General features: G+C 40.4%; 4 protein-coding genes and 1 pseudogene across 5 annotated transcripts; 2 read left to right on the top strand and 3 right to left on the bottom strand.

Moving 5' to 3' along the window:
- Nucleotides 1-56: 56 nt before the first annotated feature.
- Nucleotides 57-7,707, bottom strand: LOC148412075 (uncharacterized). The gene is given in 5 exon segments (XM_088435496.1): nucleotides 57-1,481; nucleotides 3,536-3,820; nucleotides 5,385-5,508; nucleotides 6,016-6,857; nucleotides 7,306-7,707. Coding segments are annotated over 5 exon segments (2,409 nt in total). The 5' UTR covers nucleotides 7,421-7,707; the 3' UTR covers nucleotides 57-438.
- A 182-nt stretch (nucleotides 7,708-7,889) lies between these two features.
- Nucleotides 7,890-12,581, top strand: LOC148412074 (uncharacterized). The gene is made up of 2 exons (XM_088434491.1): nucleotides 7,890-8,388; nucleotides 9,026-12,581. The coding sequence occupies exons 1-2, from the start codon at nucleotides 8,193-8,195 to the stop codon at nucleotides 12,145-12,147; spliced, it is 3,318 nt and encodes a 1,105-aa protein (XP_088290617.1). The 5' UTR covers nucleotides 7,890-8,192; the 3' UTR covers nucleotides 12,148-12,581.
- A 1,010-nt stretch (nucleotides 12,582-13,591) lies between these two features.
- Nucleotides 13,592-16,438, bottom strand: LOC148412073 (uncharacterized). The gene is made up of 2 exons (XM_088434518.1): nucleotides 15,947-16,438; nucleotides 13,592-15,640 (listed from the first exon to the last, which is right to left on the bottom strand). The coding sequence occupies exons 1-2, from the start codon at nucleotides 16,059-16,061 to the stop codon at nucleotides 13,833-13,835; spliced, it is 1,923 nt and encodes a 640-aa protein (XP_088290644.1). The 5' UTR covers nucleotides 16,062-16,438; the 3' UTR covers nucleotides 13,592-13,832.
- Nucleotides 16,439-17,430: 992 nt separating this feature from the next.
- Nucleotides 17,431-19,701, bottom strand: LOC148412072 (uncharacterized; annotated as a pseudogene). The gene is made up of 2 exons (XR_015868011.1): nucleotides 19,295-19,701; nucleotides 17,431-19,111 (listed from the first exon to the last, which is right to left on the bottom strand). The product of XR_015868011.1 is annotated as an uncharacterized LOC148412072 (transcript).
- A 529-nt stretch (nucleotides 19,702-20,230) lies between these two features.
- On the top strand, nucleotides 20,231-24,327 carry LOC148412071 (uncharacterized). The gene is made up of 2 exons (XM_088434548.1): nucleotides 20,231-20,594; nucleotides 21,863-24,327. Exons 1-2 carry the CDS (start codon nucleotides 20,468-20,470, stop codon nucleotides 23,356-23,358), a joined length of 1,623 nt encoding a protein of 540 aa, XP_088290674.1. The 5' UTR covers nucleotides 20,231-20,467; the 3' UTR covers nucleotides 23,359-24,327.
- The last annotated feature ends 56 nt before the right edge of the window (nucleotides 24,328-24,383 follow it).

Raw genomic sequence — 24,383 nt, 5'->3', positions numbered from 1 at the left:
AAGACAAACTGCAGTGTTGCTGAGGAGAACGAAAGAAAAAAAAAAGTCAGTGGATGGTCACGCAATTCCTTGTTTATTTCATAAAGGTGAAATGAATCTTGTCTTCCACTAATTAATACTGCTACGGTTACAACCAATTTCAATATGGATACCACAATAAGAAGAAAAAACCCACAAAGACCAAACCTTTAAGTGTTTTACCAAAAGGTCTACGTCTCAACTCATGAAGTACAAAATTAAACAAATACAAGAACGTAGAATAAGTAGAATAGCAAATAGCAATACGACTAGTCATTTTTCCCCATATAAAATGACAAGTTGTTTTCAAAATAGACCCAGTTGTACAATACATCATTTTCAATAAACAATGCATAAAAAAATGACAATTTTCTGTTGTAAAATCTCGTTCACCAAAAGTTCTATTTTGCTTCTTTGGACTCATTGAGCACAAAGTGAACAGGCAAAAGGTTTCTCGCCAGTGTGGGTTCTTGTGTGCTGTCTCAAGTTTCCATTTTGAGAAAATCTTTTACCACAAACCGAACGGGCAAAAGGTTTCTATCCAGTGTGGATTCTTGCGTGTGATATTAGGCTTTTTTTGTAAGAAAATCTTTGATCACAAACTGAACAGGCAAAAGGTTTCTCACCGGAGTGAGTTCTTGTGTGTCGTGTAAAGTTTCTCTTACAAGAAAATCTTGCACTACAAACCAAACAGGCATAAGGTTTCTCACCGGTGTGGATTCTTGTGTGTCGTCTCAAGTGTCCATTTTGAGAAAACTTTTTACCACAAGTCAAACAGGCAAACGGTTTCTCGCCAGTGTGGATTCTTGCATGTGTTATTAGGGTTAATTTATGAGAAAATCTTTGGTCACAAACTGAACAGGAAAAAGGTTTCTCACCGGTGTGCGTTCTTGTGTGTGATTTTAAGTGTGAACTACAAGAAAATCTTTGATCACAAACTGAACAAGCAAAAGGTTTCTCACCGGTGTGGCCAATCATATGTCTTTCCAATGTGGACTTGTAATCAAAGGTTTTGCCACACTGAGAACATTTCCGACATTTTACATCAGTGTGACTTGTCCACACACCTTCCGTCTGAACATCATCATCAGTGTGAGGGGAGTGTGACGCTGTGTCGTCCCCATCCGATATTGGAGCTAACCAGCTATCAAGTTGTGATCCTCCATCTTGCTCGGCATCGATTTCTGTCATCATGTGTTGACTGGAGCTGCTGCTCGAAGGCTCTTCTCCTTTCTTCTCCTCATGTCGACATTCATCATCTTCCATCTTCGCATGGATACCAGTCACTGGCAACTCTGTGAAATCTTCCTCATCTTTCATGCATGGTGATAGCAGCTCCTCTTTTTGGATGTTGGGGTGCAGCAGCTTCTCTTCTTTACCACCGGGAGGCTCTAACTCCTCCTCTTTGACGTCGAGCCACACTGGCTCCTTCTGTACTGGACCGAGATATTTTTCACTCATGTCTGTGGGACACACGACACGCATGGTTGAGCAAAGTCAGTTTGTTGTGATGATGCTGTTCATGTTTGACATTTGAGTTGTCGAATGGCTCACGTAAAACCATATGGCAGATATGGAGATATGGCAACCTGTATTATGAAGCAAGAAACAGTTCTTTGGCAAATGTTACCTATTTTGAATGGAAGAGTCTATGCGGGAATATGACATAACGACACATTTTTACAATGTTTTCTGGGAGTGTTTAGAAGCTTTGGACTCTTTTCATACAAGCTTGAGTTGCAAATTAACTTTTTTAGTAACTCATATAAGCGCTGAGAGATTTGACGCCCAAATTCAGTTGGCACCAGCAAGCCTGCGACCTTTGGATAAGCGACTCTAGAATATGGATGGATACATACATAAATACTCTTAGAGCATCACAATAGTTAGTTCCTCTCTTCAATAACAATAATATAACAAGAAAACAGGCCCGGACAATAATGATGGATTCTTTATCCTTGCGCTGGACCTGAAACGAGATCAGACGCACAACGTTCACATTTGGCACGTCAATAATGTGAAACTGGACGTGTTCAGATAAGATTCTGTTCTAAATACACACAGAAATGTTGTTGAAATGTAATTACTGGGCAAATGACGAACCTAATCGGCGTAACACAACTCGAGGCTGTATGCTTAGCTTGTCCAGCAGTCGATCTTCTTGTCGCTCCATCTTCTCAAAGCTCCAATTGGCAATTGAATTTAGTTCTTGCGCAGAAATTCATTCGATGTTTTCCTCATTTTCAGCTCGAACTCGATTTCTGCCGGGGCATAAACGCGTCTGCGTTGTTAGCGGCTAGCAAGCTAAGCTAAACAAAGCAAGGCGGAGAAGCTTGAATGAGCCTAAGATGCACATATTTTATTCGAACCACACAGGAATATGTAAAGCCAAATGAGCTAAAAGATTGCGAACTAAATACTTTACTATTGTAGCCTGTCCTGCGTGAGGCGTCCCAACGCTTCCGGTCAGTCCCACGATTATTTTCAACTCCCTACAAAACCGTTCTCGTCGCTCAGCTGACGTCATCACGCAGGGACACTCCCGTACAATCTAGCGTTTACAGTATTATTGTTTGTTTTTTTTAAAAAACAAATGTACGTGTTAAATCTGAGAAGAATTCGGTAAGTATTTGGAACACTTTATATCTTGAAAGTGTACTGTGATATAACATTTCTTAATTGTCGCCTTACACGAACGTGTAGTTTGTCCAAGTTGACATGCCGTAGACTGCAAGTAGAAGCCTTGCCCTGGATACGCTTCTTTGCGTTTCTCAAAATTATTCGTCCTGAATTGCAAATGAAAATATCCAGTCCTCGACACTCAGCCTTCATCGCTAGTTTACTGCAATCAAACACCATATATTTTACAATTTCCTGTGCGGTTCAAATCGTCAGAGGCTCGTTGAAGCTACTCGGCCTTGTTAGCTTTGCTTAGCTTAGCTTGCTAGCCTTTGTTGGTTCAGCAACATCAACCGCGAGGGTCAGGTGTGGCAAACGTCGAGTGGAAATGTACGCAAGAAATAAAGTGAAGATCGAAGAGGATCTTTGTGGAACCCGAGAGCGGCAAGAAGGTCCACTGCTAAACTAACTTTGACTTGCCAAAATATGGGCTGTGTGCACGTGATGATTTCCCCTGGTGATTGTGTGTTACCCAGAGCTCTTGATCACCAGAAAGATTTTTCAGATCAAAAACCATGATTAAGGTTTAGTCTTTAGTTTTTTGTTTGTTTGTTAAGGCTTGTTCCATGAGTTTTTCCCCCCCAAGAATTCACGTGAATCGCAATTCAAAAGAAGCAGATTCATTGAGAAGATTTCTTGTCTTGTAACTGTTGAAAAATATCTTAACTGTCCCTATTTATTTCTGTTCTTAAAAGAGGAGAATCAACAGTTATTCTACAACAGTAAGAACTAAATCTCAGATTCACAAAACCGGATCTTGGCAAATTCGGAGTCTGTCATAATAGTGGTTTTCTTTTCTTTCACTCATGTGTCCCCAAGTCACAAGAAACTGACTTACCCAAACAAAGTGTGTCTTGTTTTCCGCAGACATTTGTGGAGTATATCCTGGTCCTGACCTGCAGGAACCAGAGTTGCTTAGCGTTAAAGAAGAGGAGTCGGAGCTCCCTGCTGGTAACGAGGAACAGCTGAAAGAGGAAGGAGATTTCACAGAACTGCCAGTGACTGGTACCCACTTGAATAATGACGCTGAAGGACAGTATGAGGAGAATATGGGGGCGGAGCCTGCAAGCAGCAGCTCCAGTCAACACATAAGAGAAATTGATGGCGAACAAGGTGGAGTCGACTGGTTAGCTCCAATGTCAGATGGTGATGAGACAACATCAAACTTTCATCACACCAATAACGATGATGAACAGTCAGAAGGTGCAATGACACATCACACTGACAGCAAACATTGGAAATGTTCTCAGTGTGGAAAAACGTTTGGCTGTGAGTCCACATTGAAAAGACATAAGCTGGACCACACTGGAGAGAAACAGTTTGCCTGTTCAATTTGTGGTAAAATATTTACTTGCAAAGGAAACTTGAGACAACACACAAGAACCCACACTGGCGAGAAACCTTTTGCTTGTCTAGTATGTGGTCAAAGCTTTTCTAGAAACGTACAACTAAAAGTACACACAAGAACCCACACAGGTGAGAAACCTTTTGCCTGTTCAGTTTGCGGTCAAAGATTTTCTCAAAATGGAAACTTGAGACGACACACACAAACCCACTCTGGTCAGAAACGTTTTGCCTGTTCAGTTTGCGGTAAAAGATTTTCTTTAAATGGGACCTTGACACAGCACGCAAGAACACACACTGACGAGAAACCTTTCGCCTGTTTGGTTTGTGGTCATAGATTTTCTCTTAAGGATTACTTAAAATCACACATGAGAACACATACCGGTGAAAAACCCTATTCTTGTTCAATTTGTGGTCAAAGGTTTTCTAGAAAGGAACAACTAAATGTACACACACAAACTCACACAGGTGAGAAACGTTTTGCTTGTTTGATTTGTGGTCAAAGATTTTCTAAAAAGGATGGACTAAAAGTACACACAAGAACCCATACCGGTGAGAAACCTTTTGCCTGTCCGATTTGTGGTCTTATATTTTCTAGTAATGCTTACATGAAAATACACACAAGAACCCACACTGGTGAGAAACCTTTTGCTTGTTCAATTTGCGGTGAAAGATCCCAAAGTAAGTATCTAGCAAAGAGGCACAAGTGTGCTGTTAAGAATAGCAGCGATCAGTGAAAGTTTATAATGTCATTTTAGCATCAATGTTTTGGGCAATGTTTACCACATGTTTGCGTAACGAAAGCAGCTGCTTGTCTCACCCTAATATATTGTTTACCAGTGTGAAATGGCGTTGAGTTTCTCACCTGATTCCTAATATATCCAGTGCTGGCTGTCAATTGTAAATTGGAATAAATTCTGTTTGAAATGACCGTGGATTACATTTTGACTACTAATTGACTAAAATTTGCTTAAAAGTAAAGAATGTGCTTGGTTTTAAGTAGGCTTGATTTTTTTTTTCCTCGGTTTACATTCAGCAAGTAAGTTAGCTGTTGCCCTATGTGCCAAATTTTTTGCCATGTCTTGTGAATTTATTTGTAAGTATCATGCCTTGAAGCCTTGTTTATATACTTTTTTTTTGTTAGTTTTTTTTTAAAGGTCAATAAATAGACACGTTTGACCAAACTTGATGATTAATTGTGATTCTTATTTTGGCTAGTCATGCAACCCTAATATACATATATATATATATATATATATATATATATATATATATATATATATATATATATATATATATATATATACACAGCTTGATGCCCTAGGTTCCTCTGTTGCTCTTACACAGTTCCAGACATTCCAGTAGCCATGCGTGTGGCATTGAGTCGTAGTCAATCCAGACAGTGCACAGGTTGGTCTGGCTCTTCTTAGTCTCAGGCGACTGCTCGATCAAACAGTAGCTGGTGCTCTGCTCCCCCGGTGTTAGGGTGAGAGTTACAAATCATGGCGAAAAAGGTTTTTATACAGTGGTACTTTATTCAGGGACACTATAAAAATTAACAAAAAAACAGAGGCCAAGCCACAAATAGTGTTTTGAGTGTTTTAGCACAGCTGCTAATTCTCAAGACTTGTTCACAATGATAGATTACTTACAATTGGGGATGATACTCGATACCACTTTTTTCAGGCAGATACTAGTTACGTACGTAACTGTTGAGTAGTCACCAATTCTAAATATGTCTAGTACAATTGATGGACAAAAATTTCCGCAAAAAACAGTGGAAACATATTTTTAAGAAACAACGACTTGTGCCAATATAACATTCTCCTTTGAAATTGCATGAAAACAAGGGACATTTGCTATTGCAACATTTCAAAACTTTCACAAGAGGGTGACTGTTATTTGTATCGGCCACTGTTGCAAGTACAGGTAGCTTGAAATAAAACATAATGTCTGTTTCAGTACCCTGCTTCACTGTTGACTGCTATACAAACAGCACCACTTTGCGAGAGACTTACTTTGGAATCTTAGACCACAAACTGAACAGGCAAAAGGTTTCTCACTAGTGTGGGTTCTTCTATGTTTTTCCATGTTTTCGTTACAAGAAAATTTTTCACCACAGACGGAACATGCACAAGGTTTATTACCGGTGTGGGTTTGTGTGTGTAGTCTCAACTGTACATTTTGAATAAATCTTTTACCACAAATCGAACAACCAAAAGGTTTCTCACCGGTGTGGATTTTTGTGTGTACTTGTAAGTGTTCCTTTCGAGAGAACCTTTTACCACAAAATGAACAGGCAAAAGGTTTCTCACCAGTGTGGCCCATCTTATGTCTTTTCAAATGGGTCTTGTAGCCAAACGTTTTTCCACACTGAGAACATTTCCAACGTGTGCCGTCAGGGTGAAATGTCATTACCATTTCTGAGTCTTCATCATCATCGTCATCAGTGTGAGAAGAGTGTGATGTTGCGTCATCATCATCTGACATTGGAGCTAACCGGTCGTTTGCTTTTGATTCTCCACGATTCTCGTCATCAATGGCCGTTGTCATGTGTTGATACGAGCTGCTCTTCGGAGGCTGCGCCTCTTTTTTCTCCTCATTTTCACCATCTTCACTCTTCACATGGACACCAGTCACTGGCAACTCTGTGAAGTCTTCTTCCTCTTTAATGCATGGTGGAAGATGCTCCTCTTTTTTGATGTTGGGGCACTGCAGCTGCTCTTCCTCTTCCCCACCAGGGGGCGCCAACTCCTCCTCTTTAACGCAAGGAAACTCCGGCTCCAGTCGCTCAGAACTGCGATATCCACTCATGTCTACGGGACATAAAGACACATATCGGTCTGTTGTGATTTTTGCTTTTGTGTATTTCATATCCAGGGTTATAAATCGGGCCACATAAGCGAAACATGAGAAAACCAGTACTGCCGAAGCAAGAAACCTTTGAAACACTCTGAGCCTTCACATGATAACCTTGTGAATTTGACGTTTGATTAGTTGATTTTTTTATTGTTCTACTGTAGAATTGAAACTGTTGGTATTCCACTTATGATGAAACAAAACTATGAGAATAAAACACGTTAGACAACACATCAAGATATCAAACCAATGCTTATAGATTACTATGTCAAATGAACAATAAGAATAGATACCGATAAAAAAAATAAGAATGGCTGGATTAAAATGAAAAATAATTTAAATAAATACATTTTAAAAAGGAAAACGGGAAGGTTTTGAAAAGTAGTGACTAAGAAATTGACAAACCTGGCGTGTTAAATCCAAGTGGGTGCTTCTTGCAAAGCTTGTCCAGCAGGTGACAATCTTGTCGCTCCTTCTCCTCTCGGTCTCCATAAAGTTCCTCTTCCGACTTCACTTTCATTCTTGCGCGCACTTCGACTCGATTTTCTCCACACTTTCTGCTCTTAACTGACGTCTCAGCAGACGGGTCTGCGTTGTTGGCGGCTAGCAAGCTAAGCTAAGCTAAGCAAGGCCGACAAGCTTCAACGAGACGACTTGAACAAAACACAAAGATTTAAACATCGTCTTTTTCTGCAATGAAATAGAGATGTGGGCTGAGAGCCGGGGATGAGGTATTTTCAGTTTCAATTCAAGACGAATAATTTTGAGAAACGCAAAGAAGCCTGATAAAAAGTCGCGTTGCTACGTATGTCTACGGCATGTTCATTTGGACAAACAAGATGGCACTAATACGCGAGTGAAAATCCAGCCATAATAATTTATAGTGGGAAAGTTACTGAGTGAAAGGTTGTTAAAAATATCTATGTATTAATACCAAATAACTGAGGATATTAATGAATAGGAATATGGGAATACATGGTAATAGTAAAGGCGTTTATTTCTCTATGTTGGTTATTTCTTTAAATAAAGTAACGCTAGTCACATCAAATTTGGCCAAGTGGACTTGCCATAGTCGTGCCTCTCATTCGCTTGACTTTTTTTGCTTCTTACAAGAGTTTAACAAGTTTTGCGCGTTAAAAGAAACAATCGTCCTATACGAAGTGAAAGTTTCGAAGCAAGAGAGTAGCCATCGTTACGTTATGGCAGCCTAAGTCGCGATTTACGTTTTCGTGTGCGATTTAAAGCTTCATCTCGGCCTTGCTTAGTTTAGCTTAGCTTGATAGCCACTAACAATGGAGACACGTTTTTTGGCTCGGCGGGCACCTAGTGCAAGCGCAAAGAGTGGTGAACATCGAGTGAAACCGCGTGCAAGGGTGAAAGTGAAAATCGAAGAGGAGCTTTGTGGAGGCCAAGATGAGAAGGAGCGACTAGAAGGACAACTGCTGGACAAGCTTTGCATGCAGCCTCGAGTTGTTTTACGCCGACCACGTATGTCTCTTGCGCGCGAGGAAGGATTTGTGTGCGTGTGTGTGAGTGTTTGTGTATAAAATAAGCGCTCGTCAACATTAAGTGATAGTACTCACATTATGAAGTTGAAGATGGAGTGATGGTCGTTAATCTCTAGTTAACCTTTGTTTCATTATATCGTTGCGCTATAGATTTATAATTATACACGGTGCAGATATTTATGTTTAAATTCGATGTGTTAAATCTGGATAAAATTATGCACACCTTTATTGTTGATCTGCGGATTTTGTTCGCATAAGAAGTCACGAAGGTTTGTTAGTGTAGCTGCTACATTAACACTAGCCAATGCAGGATTTTAAATCTTGTGGAAAATATGGCCACGTGGCATATCTTTAATTTACATATTTACACTGCATGCTTAATGAATGTTGTGGTTTGCTCAGTAAAGCGAAAACTGGAAAATTGATGTTTGGCATGATTTTGTATTACAAACTTTGTAAAAAAAAAAAAAAAAAAAATCCAGGCTTTCTCCTGGACTCAATCTTGTGAGATATCCCATCTCGTGGGATTTCTCTCCCGTCCCATCCCTATGATGTCCACAACAATGAAGCCACTACAAAATGATTTTCCTAAACTATGAGTGTCTTATGTCCCACAGGCGTGAGTGAAGATAATCTTGGTCCGGACCGGAAGCAGCCAAAGCGACCTGGTGTTGAAGAGGAGGAGTTGAAGCCCCCTGGTGGCAAAGGGGAGGAACAGATGCAGACTCACAACATCAAAAAAGAGGAGCAACAGCCAACATGTATAAAAGAGGAAGGACATTTCACTGAGTTGCCAGCGACTGGTGTTCATGCAAAGACTGAAGATGAGCAGATAGAGGCGGGGCTTCCAAACAGCAGCTCTAATCAACACAAGACAACATCTGTTGATGGAGAGCATCGTGGAGGATCAGAAGCAGACAGCTGGCTACCTCCAATATCTGATGGTGAGGACACAATCTCACACTCTTCTCACACTAATGACGATGATGATGAAGATTGGAAAGGTAAAATGCCACGTCCCACTCACAGCAAATGTTGGAAATGCTCTCGATGTGACAAAATATTTGCCTTCAAGTGTCGTTTGAAAAGACATATGATGGGCCACACTGGTGAGAAACCTTTTGCCTGTTCGGTTTGTGGCAAAAGGTTTTCTCAAAAAAGAAGCTTGAGGCAACACGCACAAAAAAACACTTGTGAGAAACCTTTTTCTTCTTTGGTTCACGTTCAAAGATGTTCTCAAAATGGAAGCTTGAGAAAACCCACACAAACCCACACAGGCCACTCGTTAGCTCCAATGTCAGACGTTGATGCCGCAAAGTCACTTTCCCTTAACACTAATGATGGTGAAGTGCGGGAAGGTGAGCCGCCATGTCACACTGACAGCAAACGTTGGAAGTGCTCTCAGTGTGGAAAAACATTTGCCTACCTCAGCCTGTTGAAAAGACATATAATGCGCCACAATGGTGAGAAACCTTTTGCCTGTTTGGTTTGTGGTAAAAGATTTACTTTCAAGGAAAACTTAAAATCACACACAAAAACCCACACTGGTGAGAAACCTTATCCTTGCTCAATTTGTGGTAAAAGATTTTCTCAAAATGGCATGTTAAAACGACACAGACAAACCCACACTGGTGAGAAACCTTTTGCCTGTTCAGTTTGTGGTAAAAGATTTTCGCAAAACAGAAGCTTTAGACAACACAGGCTGAAAAAGAAATGTGAGAAACCTACCCGTTCTTTGCTTCTTGTCCAAAGAATTTCTCAAAATGGAAGCTCGAGACAACACACACAAACCAACACAGACACTTCGTTAGTGCCAGTGTCAGATGCTGATGCCGCAAAGTCACTTTCCCCTAACACTAATGATGGTGAAGTATGGGAACGTAAGCTGCCATGTCACACTGACAGCAAACGTTGGAAGTGCTCTCAGTGTGGAAAAACATTTGTCTATCGTAGCCTGTTAAAAAGACATATGATGTGCCACAACGGTGAGAAACCTTTTGCCTGTTTGGATTGTGGAAAAAAATTTACTTTCAAGGAAAACTTAAAATCACATACAAGAACCCACACTGGTGAAAAACCTTACGCTTGCTCAATTTGTGGTAAACGATTTTCTCAAAATGGCATCTTAAAACAACACCGACAAACCCACACTGGTGAGAAACCTTTTGCCTGTTCAGTTTGTGGTAAAAGATTTTCGCAAAGGGGTAGCTTTAGACAACACAGAAAGAAAAAGACTTGTGAGAAACATTTTCGTTCTTTGATTCTTGTCCAAAGATTGTCCAAAAACGGAAGCTCGAGACAACACACACAAACCAACACAGACATTTCGTTAGTGCCAGTGTCAGATGCTGATGCCGCAAAGTCACTTTCCGCTAACACTAATGATGGTGAAGCATGGGAAGGTGAGCTGCTATGTCATGACAGCAAACGTTGGAAGTGCTCTCAGTGTGAAAGAAAATTTGCCTACCTAAGCCTGTTGAAACGACATATGATGCGCCACAACGGTGAGAAACCTTTTGCCTGTTTGGTTTGTGGAAAAACATTTACTTTCAAGGAATACTTAAAATCACATACAAGAACCCACACAGGTGAGAAACCTTATGCTTGCTCAATTTGTGGTAAAAGATTTTCTCAAAACTGCGTCTTAAAACAACACAGACAAACCCACACCGGTGAGAAACCTTTTGCCTGTTCAGTTTGTGGTAAAAGATTTTCTCAAAAAAGAAGCTTTAGACAACACAGCCAAAAAAACAAATGTGAGAAACCTTTTCGCTCTTTGGATCTTGTCCAAATATCTTGTCAAAAAGGAAACTTGAAACAACACACACAAACCAACACAGACAGTTCGTTAGTGGCAGCGTCAGATGCTGATGGCGCAACGTCACTTTCCCCTAATACTAATGATGCTGAAACGTGGGAAGGTGAGCTGCCATCTCAAACTGATAGCAAACGTTGGAAGTGCTCTCAGTGTGGAAGAACATTTGCCTACCCGAGCCTGTTGAAAAGACATAGTTTGCACCACAGCGGTGAGAAACCCTTTGCTTGTTCGAAATGTGGAAAAAAATTTACTTACAAGGAAAGCTTGATATCACACACAAGAACCCACACTGGTGAGAAACCTTTTCTGTGTTGGATTTGTGGCCAAAGATTTAGTCGTTATGGAAGCTTGAGAACACACATACAAACCCACGCAGACGGCTCGTTAGCTCCAAAGTCAGATGTTGGTAGCGCAAAGTCACTTTCCCTTCATACTAATGATGGCGAAGCATGGGAAGGTAAGATGCCATATCACGCTGGCAGCAAACGTTGGAAATGCCCTCAGTGTGGAAAAACATTTGCCTTCCTTAGCCTATTGAAAAGACATAGGATGCGCCACAGTGGCGAGAAACCTTTCGCTTGCTTGATTTGTGGTCAAAGGTTTTCTCAAAAAGGAAACTTGAAAACACACTCGCAAACCCACACAGAAGGCTCGTTTGCGCCGTCAGCATCTGACATTGGAGGGAATTCACTCTCTCTTAATGCTGGTGATGGTGAAAAGTTGGTGAAAGATGAGATACCACATCACGCTAACGGCAAACGTTTTAAATGTTCTCAGTGTGGAAAAATGTTTGGCTACAAGTGCCATTTGAGAACACATATGATGGGCCATGCTGGTGAGAAACCTTTTGCCTGTTCAGTTTGTGGTAAAAGATTTTCTCAAAACAGAAGTTTGAAAAAACACTTAGCAAAACACTTGTGACACAGCTTTTACTTGTTGGGCTCATGGTCAAAGATTTTTCTCAAAGTGTGATCTTTCTTGTGCACACTTTAGTAATTTTTTTTTTTTGGGCACGACCATTGAACTGGTGAATGATTTGTGTCTTTTTCGAAAATTGGGTCTTGACTTTTCTTGATATCCAAAAATGTATTTGTGATTTTTTTTTTTGTTTTTTAACGGAATGGACAGCGTGCAGTGACTGTTGTTCACAATGGAAAAAATGGCTGCACCAGATTTAGCGAGTCGCTAATTACCATCTTTAGTCCATACATAAAACCAAAAGACACAACACAGAACAAGAGACCCTGTCATTGCTCTCTGCTCACCATGTATACAGTATGTATCACCATCTATGTTTTTGAAACATTTCCTTTATATGTTGGACTTGTTTTTATGTACTGTGTTAATAAAGTTGGCTTGCCTGACATACCGAATGTAGTATTTTTTTCTAGTCAGTATTATGACAGTTTAAAACCCTTTAGAATTTATTTAAATGCGATATTATTACTCTGTTCCAATGTTGTAAATAAATGTTTTTTTTAAACCAGCTTCAAGTTAAACCGAATAATTCTTTACATTATGCTGTTAATCCAACAGGATCATTTTAGTTAAGACGAGCTTTTATTATTTGAAAGTAACATTTCCAGGTTGCACCGATTGAAAGTTTTAAAAATGATTGCAGCGTGAATATTGGCCGTCACAGGTTACTTCAGTATTTTCAAGTTAAGATCAAGTTTTCTTTTCTTTCTTTTGTGTGTGTGTGTGTAAATGTAAAATCGTAGTGTTTTGTTAAATTTATATGAAATTTTATGTCGAACCACAAAGGGGCGATGTTTTCATCGTTTACTGACCTAAACCGGAAGTGGGTGGATTTCCAGGCAGGGGCGGGACCTATTAGGAAGAAGCAAACTTTGCTTCTTCATTGGCGAGGCTTTATGATCTTCTGACTTCAATAAAAACATAAAAATGTGTAGGTGATTATAGAAGAAATTAAACATCTTTTTTCAATCGAAAGAGAATCTCGTTGTTTTTTCACGACGAGTACAAAGAGTCAAACTGTACCAAACGGTCGTGAGTCGTGGAGTTAAATTCAGCTGGCCGTTGGAGCTGCAGGAACACAACGCGTATGGCGCGGACCATCGACACAATGGATCACACCTCGACAATGGATCCTCAAATGGCGACCACAGGGGTATGTGATTGATTCACCTTTGCCATAAGCGAAAGGCAAAAAAAATCAAAAACATGGCGATCGTTTTCGAGCTAAAATGTTGAATGTTTCTTCCGTGACCATACTGAAATGCTTGGTGTGATTGGAGTCAGGGTTTCAAAGTCAGATGTTCAAATTGGGATAAGGTTTCAAGATAGACAAGACGGCGTCAATACATTCAATATTGAAAATAAGCATCATGTCATTTTTTTTAATATTGTTTATTTAGAAAAATGACATTGCCTCTTAGTGGGCATTTACAAATCATGGCCGTGATCATGATAAATTAATCTGGAACCACGTGGCCAGCTACTTTCACATTTTCAAAATAAACACAAGAAAGAAAACAAGACATTAAAAAAGCCAACGACACGAACAAATGGTAAACAACCTAAATTGTGTACACAAGAAAGGTGCTTCTCTTTGTGCATTAATGCTAAAACGACATCATAAAGCTTCACTTATCACTGCTGTTCTCAACAGCACACTTGTGCCTCTTTGCTTGATAATTATTTGGGAATCGTTGACCACAAACCGAACAGGCAAAACATTTCTCACCAGTGTGGGTTTGTGTGTGTAGTCTCAAGTGTGCGTTATGGATAAATCTTTTACCACAAATCGAACAAGCAAAAGGTTTCTCACCGGTGTGGGCTCTTGCGTGTGATTTTAAGTGTGCCCTGTTAGAAAATTTTTGACCACAAACTGAACAGACAAAAGGTTTCTCGCCAGGGTGAGTTTGCGTATGTCGAACCAAGGTCCCATGTTGAGAAAACTTCTTACCACAAACCAAACAGGCAAAAGGTTTCTCACCAGTGTGCGCTCTTGTGTGTTGTCTCAAGTTTTGATATTGAATAAATCTTTGACCACAAACAGAACAGGCAAATGGTTTCTCGCCAGTGTGGGTTCTTGTGTGTTGTCTCAAGTGAGCATTCTGAATAAATCTTTGACCACAAATCGAACAAGCAAAAGGTTTCTCACCAGTGTGGGTTCTTGTGTGAACATTGAGGTGTTCCTTTTTTGCAAACCTTTGATCACATACAGAACAGGAAAAAGGTTTCTCACCAGTGTGGGTTCTTATGTGTGCTGTTAAGTGTTTCTTCAGAGAAAATCTTTTACTACAAACCAAACAGGCAAAAGGTTTCTCACCAGTGTGGGTTCTTGTGTGTTGTTTCAATGTTCCATTTTGAAAAAATCTTTTACCACAAACCAAACAGACAAAAGGTTTCTCACCAGTGTGGGTTCTGCTGTGTTGAATCAAAGTTGACTTTTGAGAAAATCTCTGACCACAAACTGAACAGACAAATGGTTTCTCACCAGTATGGGTTTTTGTGTGTCGTATCAAGTGTCCATTTAGAGAAAATCTTTGACCACAAATTGAACAGACAAAAGGTTTTTCACCAGTGTGAGTTCTTGTATGTTGTATCATACTGTTCTTATGGGAAAATCCTTTATCGCAAACTGAACAGGCAAAAGGTTTTTCACCAGTGTGAGTTCTTGTGTGTTGTATCATTCTAGCCTTGTGGGAAAATCTTTGATCACAAAATGAACAGGCAAAGGGTTTCTCACCAGTGTGAACCATCATATGATTTTTCAAACTGGACTTGTAGCCAAAGGTTTTCCCACACAGAGAACATTTCAAACATTCTCTGTCAGTGTGATGTGTCATCGCACTTTCCAACTGTTTATCATTATTATCAGTGTGAGAAGAATCACCAGTATTCTCACCAGTGTGAGTTCGCGCGTGTTGTTTCAAGTGTGCATTTTGAGAAAATCTTTTATCACAAATTGAACAGGCAAAAGGTTTTTCACCAGTGTGGCTCCTCATATGTCTTTTCAAATAGCACTTGTAGCCAAACATTTTTCCACACTGAGAACATTTCCAACGTTCGCCGTCAGTGTGATTTGTCATCGCATTTTCCAACTGTCTATCATCGTCATCAGCGTGAGAAGAGAGTGACACCGTGTATTCACCATCTGACATTGGAGCTAACCAGCCGCCTGCTTCTGATCCTCCACGGTGATCAGTATCATTTTCTCCTGTCATGTGTTGACTGAAGCTTGGAGACGCCATCTCATGTTGACCTTCATCATCCTCAACCTTCACAAAGACACAAATCACTGGCAACTCTGTGAATTCCTCCTCCTCTTTCTTGCATGGTGGCAGCTGCTCCTCCTCTTTGTTACTAGGGGGCTCTGACTCCTCCTCCTTAACGCCAGGCAATTCTGCCTCCTGCCGCAGGAGATGGGGGTATTCCGCACTCATGTCTGTGGGACACAGGACACACATGGTTTAGTCAAGTTAGTTTAAATGGCCCACAAGCAAAAGGAAGGAAAAGCAGTATTACGAAGCAAGAACCAATTCTCTGACTGGCCCTTTATCAAGACCATGTTTTGTGAGACTTAATGGTTATATATATATATATATATATATATATATATATATAAAATCCAGCCATTACTGTTCGTGTGTCATAAACAAAGATGGGACAGAATAAACCTACACAAACAGTATATTTTGTGTTCCCTCACAACTTAAATACGTATAACTTAAACACGGGGATATTGACAAACCTAACGTGTCTAACACAAGTGGGGGTCGCTTGCAAATGGCGTCCAGCGGTTGACCTTTTTGTCGCTCCTTCTTCTCTTGGGGTCCACGAAGCTCCTCTTCCATCTTCACTTTCATCCTTGCACACGTTCTCACTTGATGTTCTCCACACTTGATGCCTGCTGAGCCAGTGTGTCGATCGTGTTCGGGGCTAGCAGGCTAATCTAAGCTAAACAAGGCCGAGAAGCTTCAACGAGCTGAACCAAACACCAAACACATGTGAAATTAATATTTGACTACGATAAACTAGCGAATAGTGTCGAGGCTTGGGTGTTTTCAGTTCTAAGATAGGACGAATAATTAAATGAAAAACGAAGCCACAGAAGCCTGACAACAAATGTCTTTAAAACGTACAGTCTACGGCAAGTCTATTCGGTCAAACTTCACGACACCAAACAGAGTGGGATTTATACGCTTTTCATGTTATTGATCGGGTTTTAGTGTAATATAAATGGCATTTACATTTGAACCTTCTGAAACTACTTAAATTAAGATCGTATTTTCTTTTTATAAGTGTAAAGTCGTAGTGTTTTGTTACATTTACATGATTTTTTTTAAACGTCCAACCATAAAGAGGCGATGTTTTCATTGTTTACTAATCTGAACCGGAAGTGGATGCCCAGGCAGGTTCATGTAGGGCGGGGCTTCCTCGTCATTGGCAGGTGTCACCGATTAGGAAGAAGCAAAGTTTTTTGGGCGATGTTTGGTAGTAGTCTGACTTTTTCAAAACTAAATAAGCGTGAGTGATTTAGAAATTGTGATAGTACAAGATAATAAAACATCCTATTTCAATTGAGAGATAATCCTGATGTGTTTTTCTTTTAAGAAGACAAGCTGCAATCAGGTGGCCCATGGAGCCGCCTGGACACCGCCTGCCGGGCTTGCTGCCAGATCCAAACGGTCTTGGAGCCGGAGGGAGACAGCGCGTCATCAGGACCAGTATGGAGCGGACCATCCTTAAATGGCGGCCGACGCACCTTTGAGGTATGCGATTGATTCACTTTTTCTATGGTGGTGGTTTTCAAGCTAAAATGTTGAATTCTTATGACGTGATCACGCTGAAGCGCTCCTGTGATTGGGGTGTTGAAAAGTAGGGTGTTATGGTTTCAAATTTGGGGTTTAAACTGGGCTGAGGTTACAAGATGGACGTTTGATATATATTAAACATTAAACATATGCACCATGTCTTTATTTGTAATATTTTATTCAGAAAAATGACAATGCCTCTTTATGGGTACTTCAAGATTATGCCCATTGTCTGGATTAATCTGGTATCCCTTGGCCGCTTAGGGTCACATTTTCAATATAAACAAAAGAACAACAACAAAAAGGTCAAACTTGAACAAAACTTACGGCAATTGTACAAATCATTCATCACATCAATGGTAGGCAACCTAAACTGTGTGCACAAAAGGTGCTTTCTTTAAACATTAATGCTAAAATGACATCATAAAGTTTCTCTGATCACTGTTATTCTCAACAACACACTTGTGCATGCCTCTTTGCTAGAGACTCTCTTTGGAATCTTTCGCCACAGAGTGAACAGGCAAACGGTGTCTCGCCAGTGTGGGTTCTTGTGTGTTGTGTCAAAGTCCGATTTTCTGAAAATCTTTTACCACAAACCGAACAGGCAAAAGGTTTCTCACCAGTGTGGGTTCGTGTGTGATTTCTCAAGTGTACATTTTGGATAAATCTTTTACCACAAAATGAACAAGCAAAAGGTTTCTCACCAGTGTGGGTTATTGTGTGTTTATTTAGGTGTTCCTTTTTTGTAAACCTTTGACCACATATAATACAGGAAAAGGGTTTCTCACCAGTGTGGCTTTTTGTATGTGCTGTTAAGTGTTTCTTCAGAGAAAATCTTTTACCACAAGTCAAACAGGCAAAAGGTTTCTCACCAGTGTGGATGCTTCTGTGTTGGATCAAAGTTCCAAGTTGAAAAAATCTTTTACCACAAACCGAACAGGCAAAAGGTTTCTCACCAGTGTGAATTCTTGTGTGTTGAATCAAGGTTGACTTTTGAGAAAATCTTTGACCGCAAACTGAACAGACAAATGGTTTCTCACGTGTATGGGTTCTTGTGTGTTGTCTCAAGTGTTTCATTAGAGAAAATCTTTGACCACAAGCTGAACAGACAAAAGGTTTTTCATCAGTGTGATTTCTTGTGTGTAGGATCAAACTATTCTTATGGGAAAATCTTCGACCACAAACTGAACAGGCAAACGGTTTTTCACCAGTGTGAGTTCTTGTATGTTGTATCATACTATTCTTATGGGTAAACTTTCGACCACAAATTGAACAGGCAAAAGGTTTTTCACCCGTGTGAAGTCTTGTGTGTAATATCATGCTATTCTTATGGGAAAATCTTCGATCACAATACGAACAGGGAAACGGTTTCTCCCCAGTGTGAACTATCATATGTTTTTTCAAAGTGGACTTGTAGCCAAAGGTTTTCCCACACAAAGAACATTTCCAACACTCTCTGTCAGTGTTATGTGTCATCACACTTTCCAACTGTTTATTATTTTCATCAGTGTGAGAAGATTGTGACGTTGTGTCACCAGTGTTCTCACCAACGTGAGTATGTGCATGTTGTTTTAAGTGTGCATTTTGAGAAAATCTTCTTCCACAAACTGAACAGGCAAAAGGTTTCTCACCGGTGTGGATCATCATGTGTCTTTTCAAGTGGCACTTTTGGCCAAATGTTTTTTCACACTGAGAACATTTCCAACGTTTACTCTCAGTGTGCTGTGTCATCGCATTTTCCAACTGTCTTTCGTCGTCATCAGTGTGAGGAGAAAGTGACGCTGTGTCGTCACCGTCTGACATTGGAGCTAACCAGGCATCTGCTTGTGATCCCCCACAGTGCTCACTATCATTTTCTCTTGGCACGAGTTGACTCAAGCTTGGGGGCGCTTCCTCATATTTACCTTCTTCGTCCTCAACTTTAACATTAACACAAGTCACCACCAACTCTGTGATATCCCCCTCTTCTTTAATGCATGGTAGCAGCTGCTCCATATTTTTGAAGTTGTGGCCCTGCAGATGCTCCTCTTTGCCCACAGGGGGTTCTGACTCCCCATCTTTCAAGGCAGGCAACTCTGCCTCGAGGTATTCCTCACTCATGTCTGGGAACACAAGACACAAATGATTTTGTATGTTTACTTTGTTGTGACTCTGCTGTTTATATTCCGTATTTACGGTTGTTAAATTGTCCACAAAAAAAATCAGTAATATGAAGAACAGTAATATCCTGTAAAATTTAAACATAGGGATATTGTTGAAAAGTAATGTTTGAGCAATTGTCAAACCTGACGTGTAGGCCGCTTGCATCGAGAGTCAAGCAGTTGACCTTCTTGTTGCTCCTTCTCCTCTTGGGCTCCACGAAGCTCCTTTTCCATCCACACTATCTTCCTTGAACGCGTTTTCTCTCGATGTTCTCCAAGGTTGATGTCTGCTGAGCCAATGTGTCGATCGTGTTTGGGACTAGCGGGCAAAGCTACATTTAGCTAGGCTAAGCTAAACTAAGCTAAACAAGGCCGAGAAGCTTCAACGAGCCCGAAACGACCTGAACCACAGAAGAAGGTGTGATTATAATATTTGACTGCAATAAACTGGCGATGGGCGCCGAGTGTCGAAGCTTGGGTGTTCAGTTCCAATTCAGAACGAACGAATAACTAAAAGGGGGGAAAAAAGAAGCCTAAACCCACACGCGGGCTACGGCAAGTCCAGGTGGACAAAATTCACGTAACGTGAGCGCATATTGTTTCAACAGTTATTTTTTAAAAAAAAATTCTAGATATGAGTCTAAAATAAACAGTAATATTAGACGAGTTAGTAAAGTGTGCCCTTTGCACTATTGAACAGTAGTACATGTTTGCGTTTGTTTAAACGTAAATTTCCGTCCACAAATATCATTATTGCGATGCATTGCCAGTATCGATCGCTGCTTTGTAGCAATGAAAGTCACGATTTGCATTCGTTGTGGGGTTCAAAACGTCTGACTATGTCGAAGTCAAAGCAATCTTTGTGGTGTGGTCTTTAATATATATTTTGAAGTGTCCATAGAAATAGACCTGATATTTTGGTTTAAATTTTAATTTACGAGAAAAGTTTTAAATATTTACTTTCGTTTGCTTTGTTTTGAAGTTTATTCTTTATTATAGTTTCTCAACTGAAATAATCGCTTGAGTTCGTTTGGAATAACATTTGTCCAAGTGGACTTCCCGTAGATATGAGTGGCAGAACTTCCCTTAACGGCCTACTTTCATATTTACGAATCCGCGCGCGTTAAACGACAAATTTGGTCTTGAACTCGATCTGAAAGTATCCATCGCCTCTCTCGTGCAATCAAACTGCGTGGTTCAATTCGTCCAAGGTTCGCTCAAGCTTTTCGGTCTTGCTTAGCCGCTAACAAGGCAGACGCGTTTGTTGCCTCAGCAGACATCGGAGTGAGAGCACGGTGAAGCGAAAATTGAGTAAAAATGTGCGCAAGAACTAAAGTCAAGTTTGAAGTGGAGTTTTGTGCAATCCAAGAGAACAAGGGGCGACAAGAAGATCTACTGCTGGACAAGCTTAGCATGCAGCCTCGAGTTTTGATACGCCGATTAGGTTTGTCACTTTGCTCTTGCTCAGTCTTTGTTTTTTTTTCTTTCAATAATATTGTTGTGTGTATTTTGAACTCAATTTTACCAGAGCACGTTCAATCTCAGGTGAACGACATACCAAATGTGAACTGTGTGTGTCTGTGCCGACATAAACTCCCCCTTTCTATTTAGCCTCTTTATTTAAGCATTGTTTTTATTCCTGAGCAGGGCTTTGTTGTTGCATGTCAACAAGATCATGATTTGTTTCATCAGCCATCCCTAAAAGGGGCTTCTCGCTTGCCTTCTTTGCCTTCTTATCAGCAAAGGCATTTCCCAGTGTAACTCGATCTGTTCCCGTTGTGTGAGCTGCACACTCACATATTGCGAATTGCTTAGGCAACTAAACCTCATTCAACCATTGTGTTAGCAATTCTGTGTCACAGCCTTTCCTGTAGATGTTATTGTTCCCCTGGTTTTAGAAAACGCTTATTGGCTGCCAGTGTAGATAGTTATTATTTTTCCTTTCGTTAGTATGCAAGCCTGTGCGATAGCTATGAGCTCAGCAGCCTTGGCCGAAAGCGAGCCGCTTCCACGGCATCGCCTGTCTGTGTTTTGTTGTCCTTTTTGTAGCGGTTGATCTTTTCGATCTGATCTGCGCTTTGTCGTACTTTTCGGCTAACACCTGACAGTTGTGTTTGGCACCGCCCTCAGGAAGTGGCTGGATTGTGCGCCTCCCCAGTGCAAGGTGCGGCCGCGATAATAATATGGCCATGCAAGATAAGTCTCTAGCCGAGGACAAAACGACCATATTTTTTTTTGCAAGAGCAATGCCGTGACAGTGTGGGGGACTTTTAAGGTCAGAGGGGGGAAGCACACAATTGAGGAACTGCTTTCCACCGCCACGGAGGCCGCCACCACAGCTCTAACACAACGAGGAAGTGCACAAGCCACACTGTCCAGTTTAGAGGAGTAATAGGAAACAGGTCTCATTTTGTCGCCATGATGTTGCGCTAATAACGATGTCATGTAATGACCTTTGGAATCTACCATTTGGATGAAAGGTTTTGAATAGTTTGCGAGCGCGAACTCGTTTAACATCACAAAAGGCATTCTCAACCTCTGGCGACTTTTTCAAAGGCGAGAATATTTTCAAACTCTCCTCATACATCGGTTTAGAAAGGAGCAATCGTTGGCGGTGTCCTCCAAATTTTTTCCAATGTAAAAAAGCGTGCCATGACTCAGAAAAGGTTGATAAAATACTTTGCTAAACCATGTATGTCTTGTGTCCCACAGACATTAGTGAAGACTATCTCCGTCCTGTACGGCAGGAGCCAGAGTGGCTTGACGTCAAAGAGGAGGAGTTAGAGCCCCCTAGTGGAAGTGAGGGGAAGCTGCAGTACCCCAAAATCAAAAAAGAAGAGCAGCTGTCACCATGCATGAAAGAGGAGGAAGATTTCACGGAGTTGCCAGTGACTGGTATCTATGTGAAGTTGGAAGATGACGGATGTCGACATGAGGAGAAGAAAGAGGAGGAGCCTCCGAGCAGCAGTCGCAGTCAACAAATGACAACGGAAATTGATGGTCAACATGGGGGAGGATCACAAATCGGTAGCCGGTTAACTTCAACGTCAGATGGTGCTACAACAACATCACGCTCTCCTGACACTGATGATGATGAACAGTGGAAAGGTGGGATGACAAGTCACACTGACCAAAAACGTTGGAAATGTTCACAGTGTGGGAAAACCTTTGCTCACAAGTCCACGATGAAAAGACATTTGATGGGCCACACTGGTGAGAAACCTTTTGCATGTTCAGTTTGTGATCAAAGATTTTCTCATCAGACTAGTATGATAAAACACACGAAAAGTCACACTCAAGAGAAACCTCCCGCTAAGTCAATCTTGGTCCAACACATAAGAATTCACAGACAAGAGAAACCTTTTGCCTGTTCAGTTTGTGGTAAAAGGTTTTCTGAAAATGCAACCTTGACACAACACACAAGAATCCACACTGGTGAGAAACCTTTTGCTTGTTCAGTTTGTGATCAAAGGTTTTCTCTTAAGGCTACCATGATAAAACACACAAAAACCCACACTCAAGAGAAACATTTTCCCTGTATGGTTTGTAGTAAAAGTTTTTCTATGAATGAACACTTGTTACGACACACAAGAACCCATACCGGTGAGAAACCTTATGTTTGTTCAGTTTGTGGACAAAAATTTTCTAGACAGGAGAGCTTGAGAGACCACATAAGAACCCACACTGGTGAAAAACCTTTTGCTTGTTTGGTTTGTGGTAAAAGCTTTTCTAGAAAGAGTAGCCATAGAGAACACATGAAAACCCATACCGGTGAGAAACCTTTTGCCTGTTCAGTTTGTGATCAAAGATTTTCTTCGAAGGCTAGCATGATAGACCACACAAGAACCCACACCGGTGAGAAACCTTTCGCCTGTTCGGTTTGTGATAAAAGGTTTTCTAGAAAGAGTGATGTTGGAAAACATACAAAAACTCACTCTGGTGAGAAACCTTTTGCCTGTTCAGTTTGTGGTAAAAGATTTTCTAGAAAGTTTTACATGAGAGAACACACAAAAAACCACACTGGTGAAAAACCTTTTGCCTGTTCTGTTTGTGGTAAAATGTTTTCGACAAAGGGTAACTTGAGAGATCACACAAAAACCCACACTGATGAGAAATCTTTTGCCTGCTCGTTTTGTGGTGAAAGATTCCCAAGTAATCTTCTTGCAAAGAGGCACAAGTGTGCTGTTGAGATTAGCAGTGATCAGTGAAGCTGTTTGTGGTGACATTTTAGCATTCATGTTCAAATAATTTACCGGTTCATCTTTCTAGTGCACACCATACGATATTTTATTGGTAACCTACCTTTGAAGTTATGAATAATATGTGGACTTTTACTTGTACGTTATTCTTGGGTTTCTATGCAAATTGTGACCTCAACCAGCCAAGCATCTAACAGATTTATTTTGCCGACAGCTTTCAATTTTAAATACCCCTTAATGGGATGTGTCCCTTTTTTAACAGAAAAGGTTTGAAGGAAAACATGCATATTTTTCTATTTTACTGTTGAACATCATTACAATGTTAATTGATTGTAAATATTAGGGATGGGCAAGAATAACACCAGGCCTTATAACAAGGTATCACCATTCTAAACGGTGACTGATATTACTATTTGTCGCTTTCTTGTGGTTATTATAAAATGGGGAACTCGAACATATAATAAAAAATATTGCCCTTACTCTCATGTCATTTTAATGGAAAATGCTATATTTGTACAAATGGGTCTATTTTGAAATCAACCTCTCATTGTATTTAGGGCAAAAGCACTAGTTTTATTTTTATTCTAATGTATTTTTTCTATTTTAGTTTTGTATTCTACTTTTTCGACCTTCTTGTATGTGTGGTTTCGTGCTATACGTGTGACAATAATTCTCTACAGTACAATACAATTTGTTTTCTTTTGTATTCCAAAACAATGTTTGGCCTTTATATTTTATTTTCTTTCTTTTGTTATGTGCATATTGACAATAAATTGTGACCAAGAAGTTGTCAACGAAAGATTGCTTCTGCTGACCCAAGGACAATCAAACCCAGTCCAGGGTTGAGAACACGTTTCCCTTTTGATTAAAAAATAAATAAATAAAAAAGCGATTGTACGCTATGCTAATATGACTGAGCTCTAATAAACCTTTGTTTCCAAAGCAAATACATTTTGTTTTCAAGTGTACTGATATCGCCTAAATCTTGATAAATCCTTGACATTATGCGTTCTTTAAACAAATAAAATCACAAC

The sequence above is a fragment of the Hippichthys cyanospilos genome, chromosome 15 (genome assembly GCF_059441005.1).
Source record: "Hippichthys cyanospilos isolate Australia breed blue-spotted pipefish chromosome 15, RoL_Hcya_1.0, whole genome shotgun sequence".
Taxonomy (NCBI): Eukaryota; Metazoa; Chordata; class Actinopteri; order Syngnathiformes; family Syngnathidae; genus Hippichthys; species Hippichthys cyanospilos.
Note: the sequence above shows the minus strand (reverse complement) of the source record. Positions and strands in the feature narration are given on the sequence as shown.

What these genes read in the sequence shown, in the direction of transcription:
- LOC148412074 (XM_088434491.1), top strand. Translation starts at nt 8,193, where the DNA reads ATGGAGACACGTTTTTTGGCTCGGCGGGCACCTAGTGCAAGCGCAAAG. An exon ending in AGTTGTTTTACGCCGACCAC is followed by an intron (nt 8,389 to 9,025) that starts GTATGTCTCTTG and finishes TATGTCCCACAG; the next exon opens with GCGTGAGTGAAGATAATCTT.
- LOC148412073 (XM_088434518.1), bottom strand. Translation starts at nt 16,061, where the DNA reads ATGAAAGTGAAGATGGAAGAGGAGCTTCGTGGACCCCAAGAGAAGAAG. An exon ending in ACTTGTGTTAGACACGTTAG is followed by an intron (nt 15,641 to 15,946) that starts GTTTGTCAATAT and finishes TGTGTCCCACAG; the next exon opens with ACATGAGTGCGGAATACCCC.
- LOC148412071 (XM_088434548.1), top strand. Translation starts at nt 20,468, where the DNA reads ATGTGCGCAAGAACTAAAGTCAAGTTTGAAGTGGAGTTTTGTGCAATC. An exon ending in AGTTTTGATACGCCGATTAG is followed by an intron (nt 20,595 to 21,862) that starts GTTTGTCACTTT and finishes TGTGTCCCACAG; the next exon opens with ACATTAGTGAAGACTATCTC.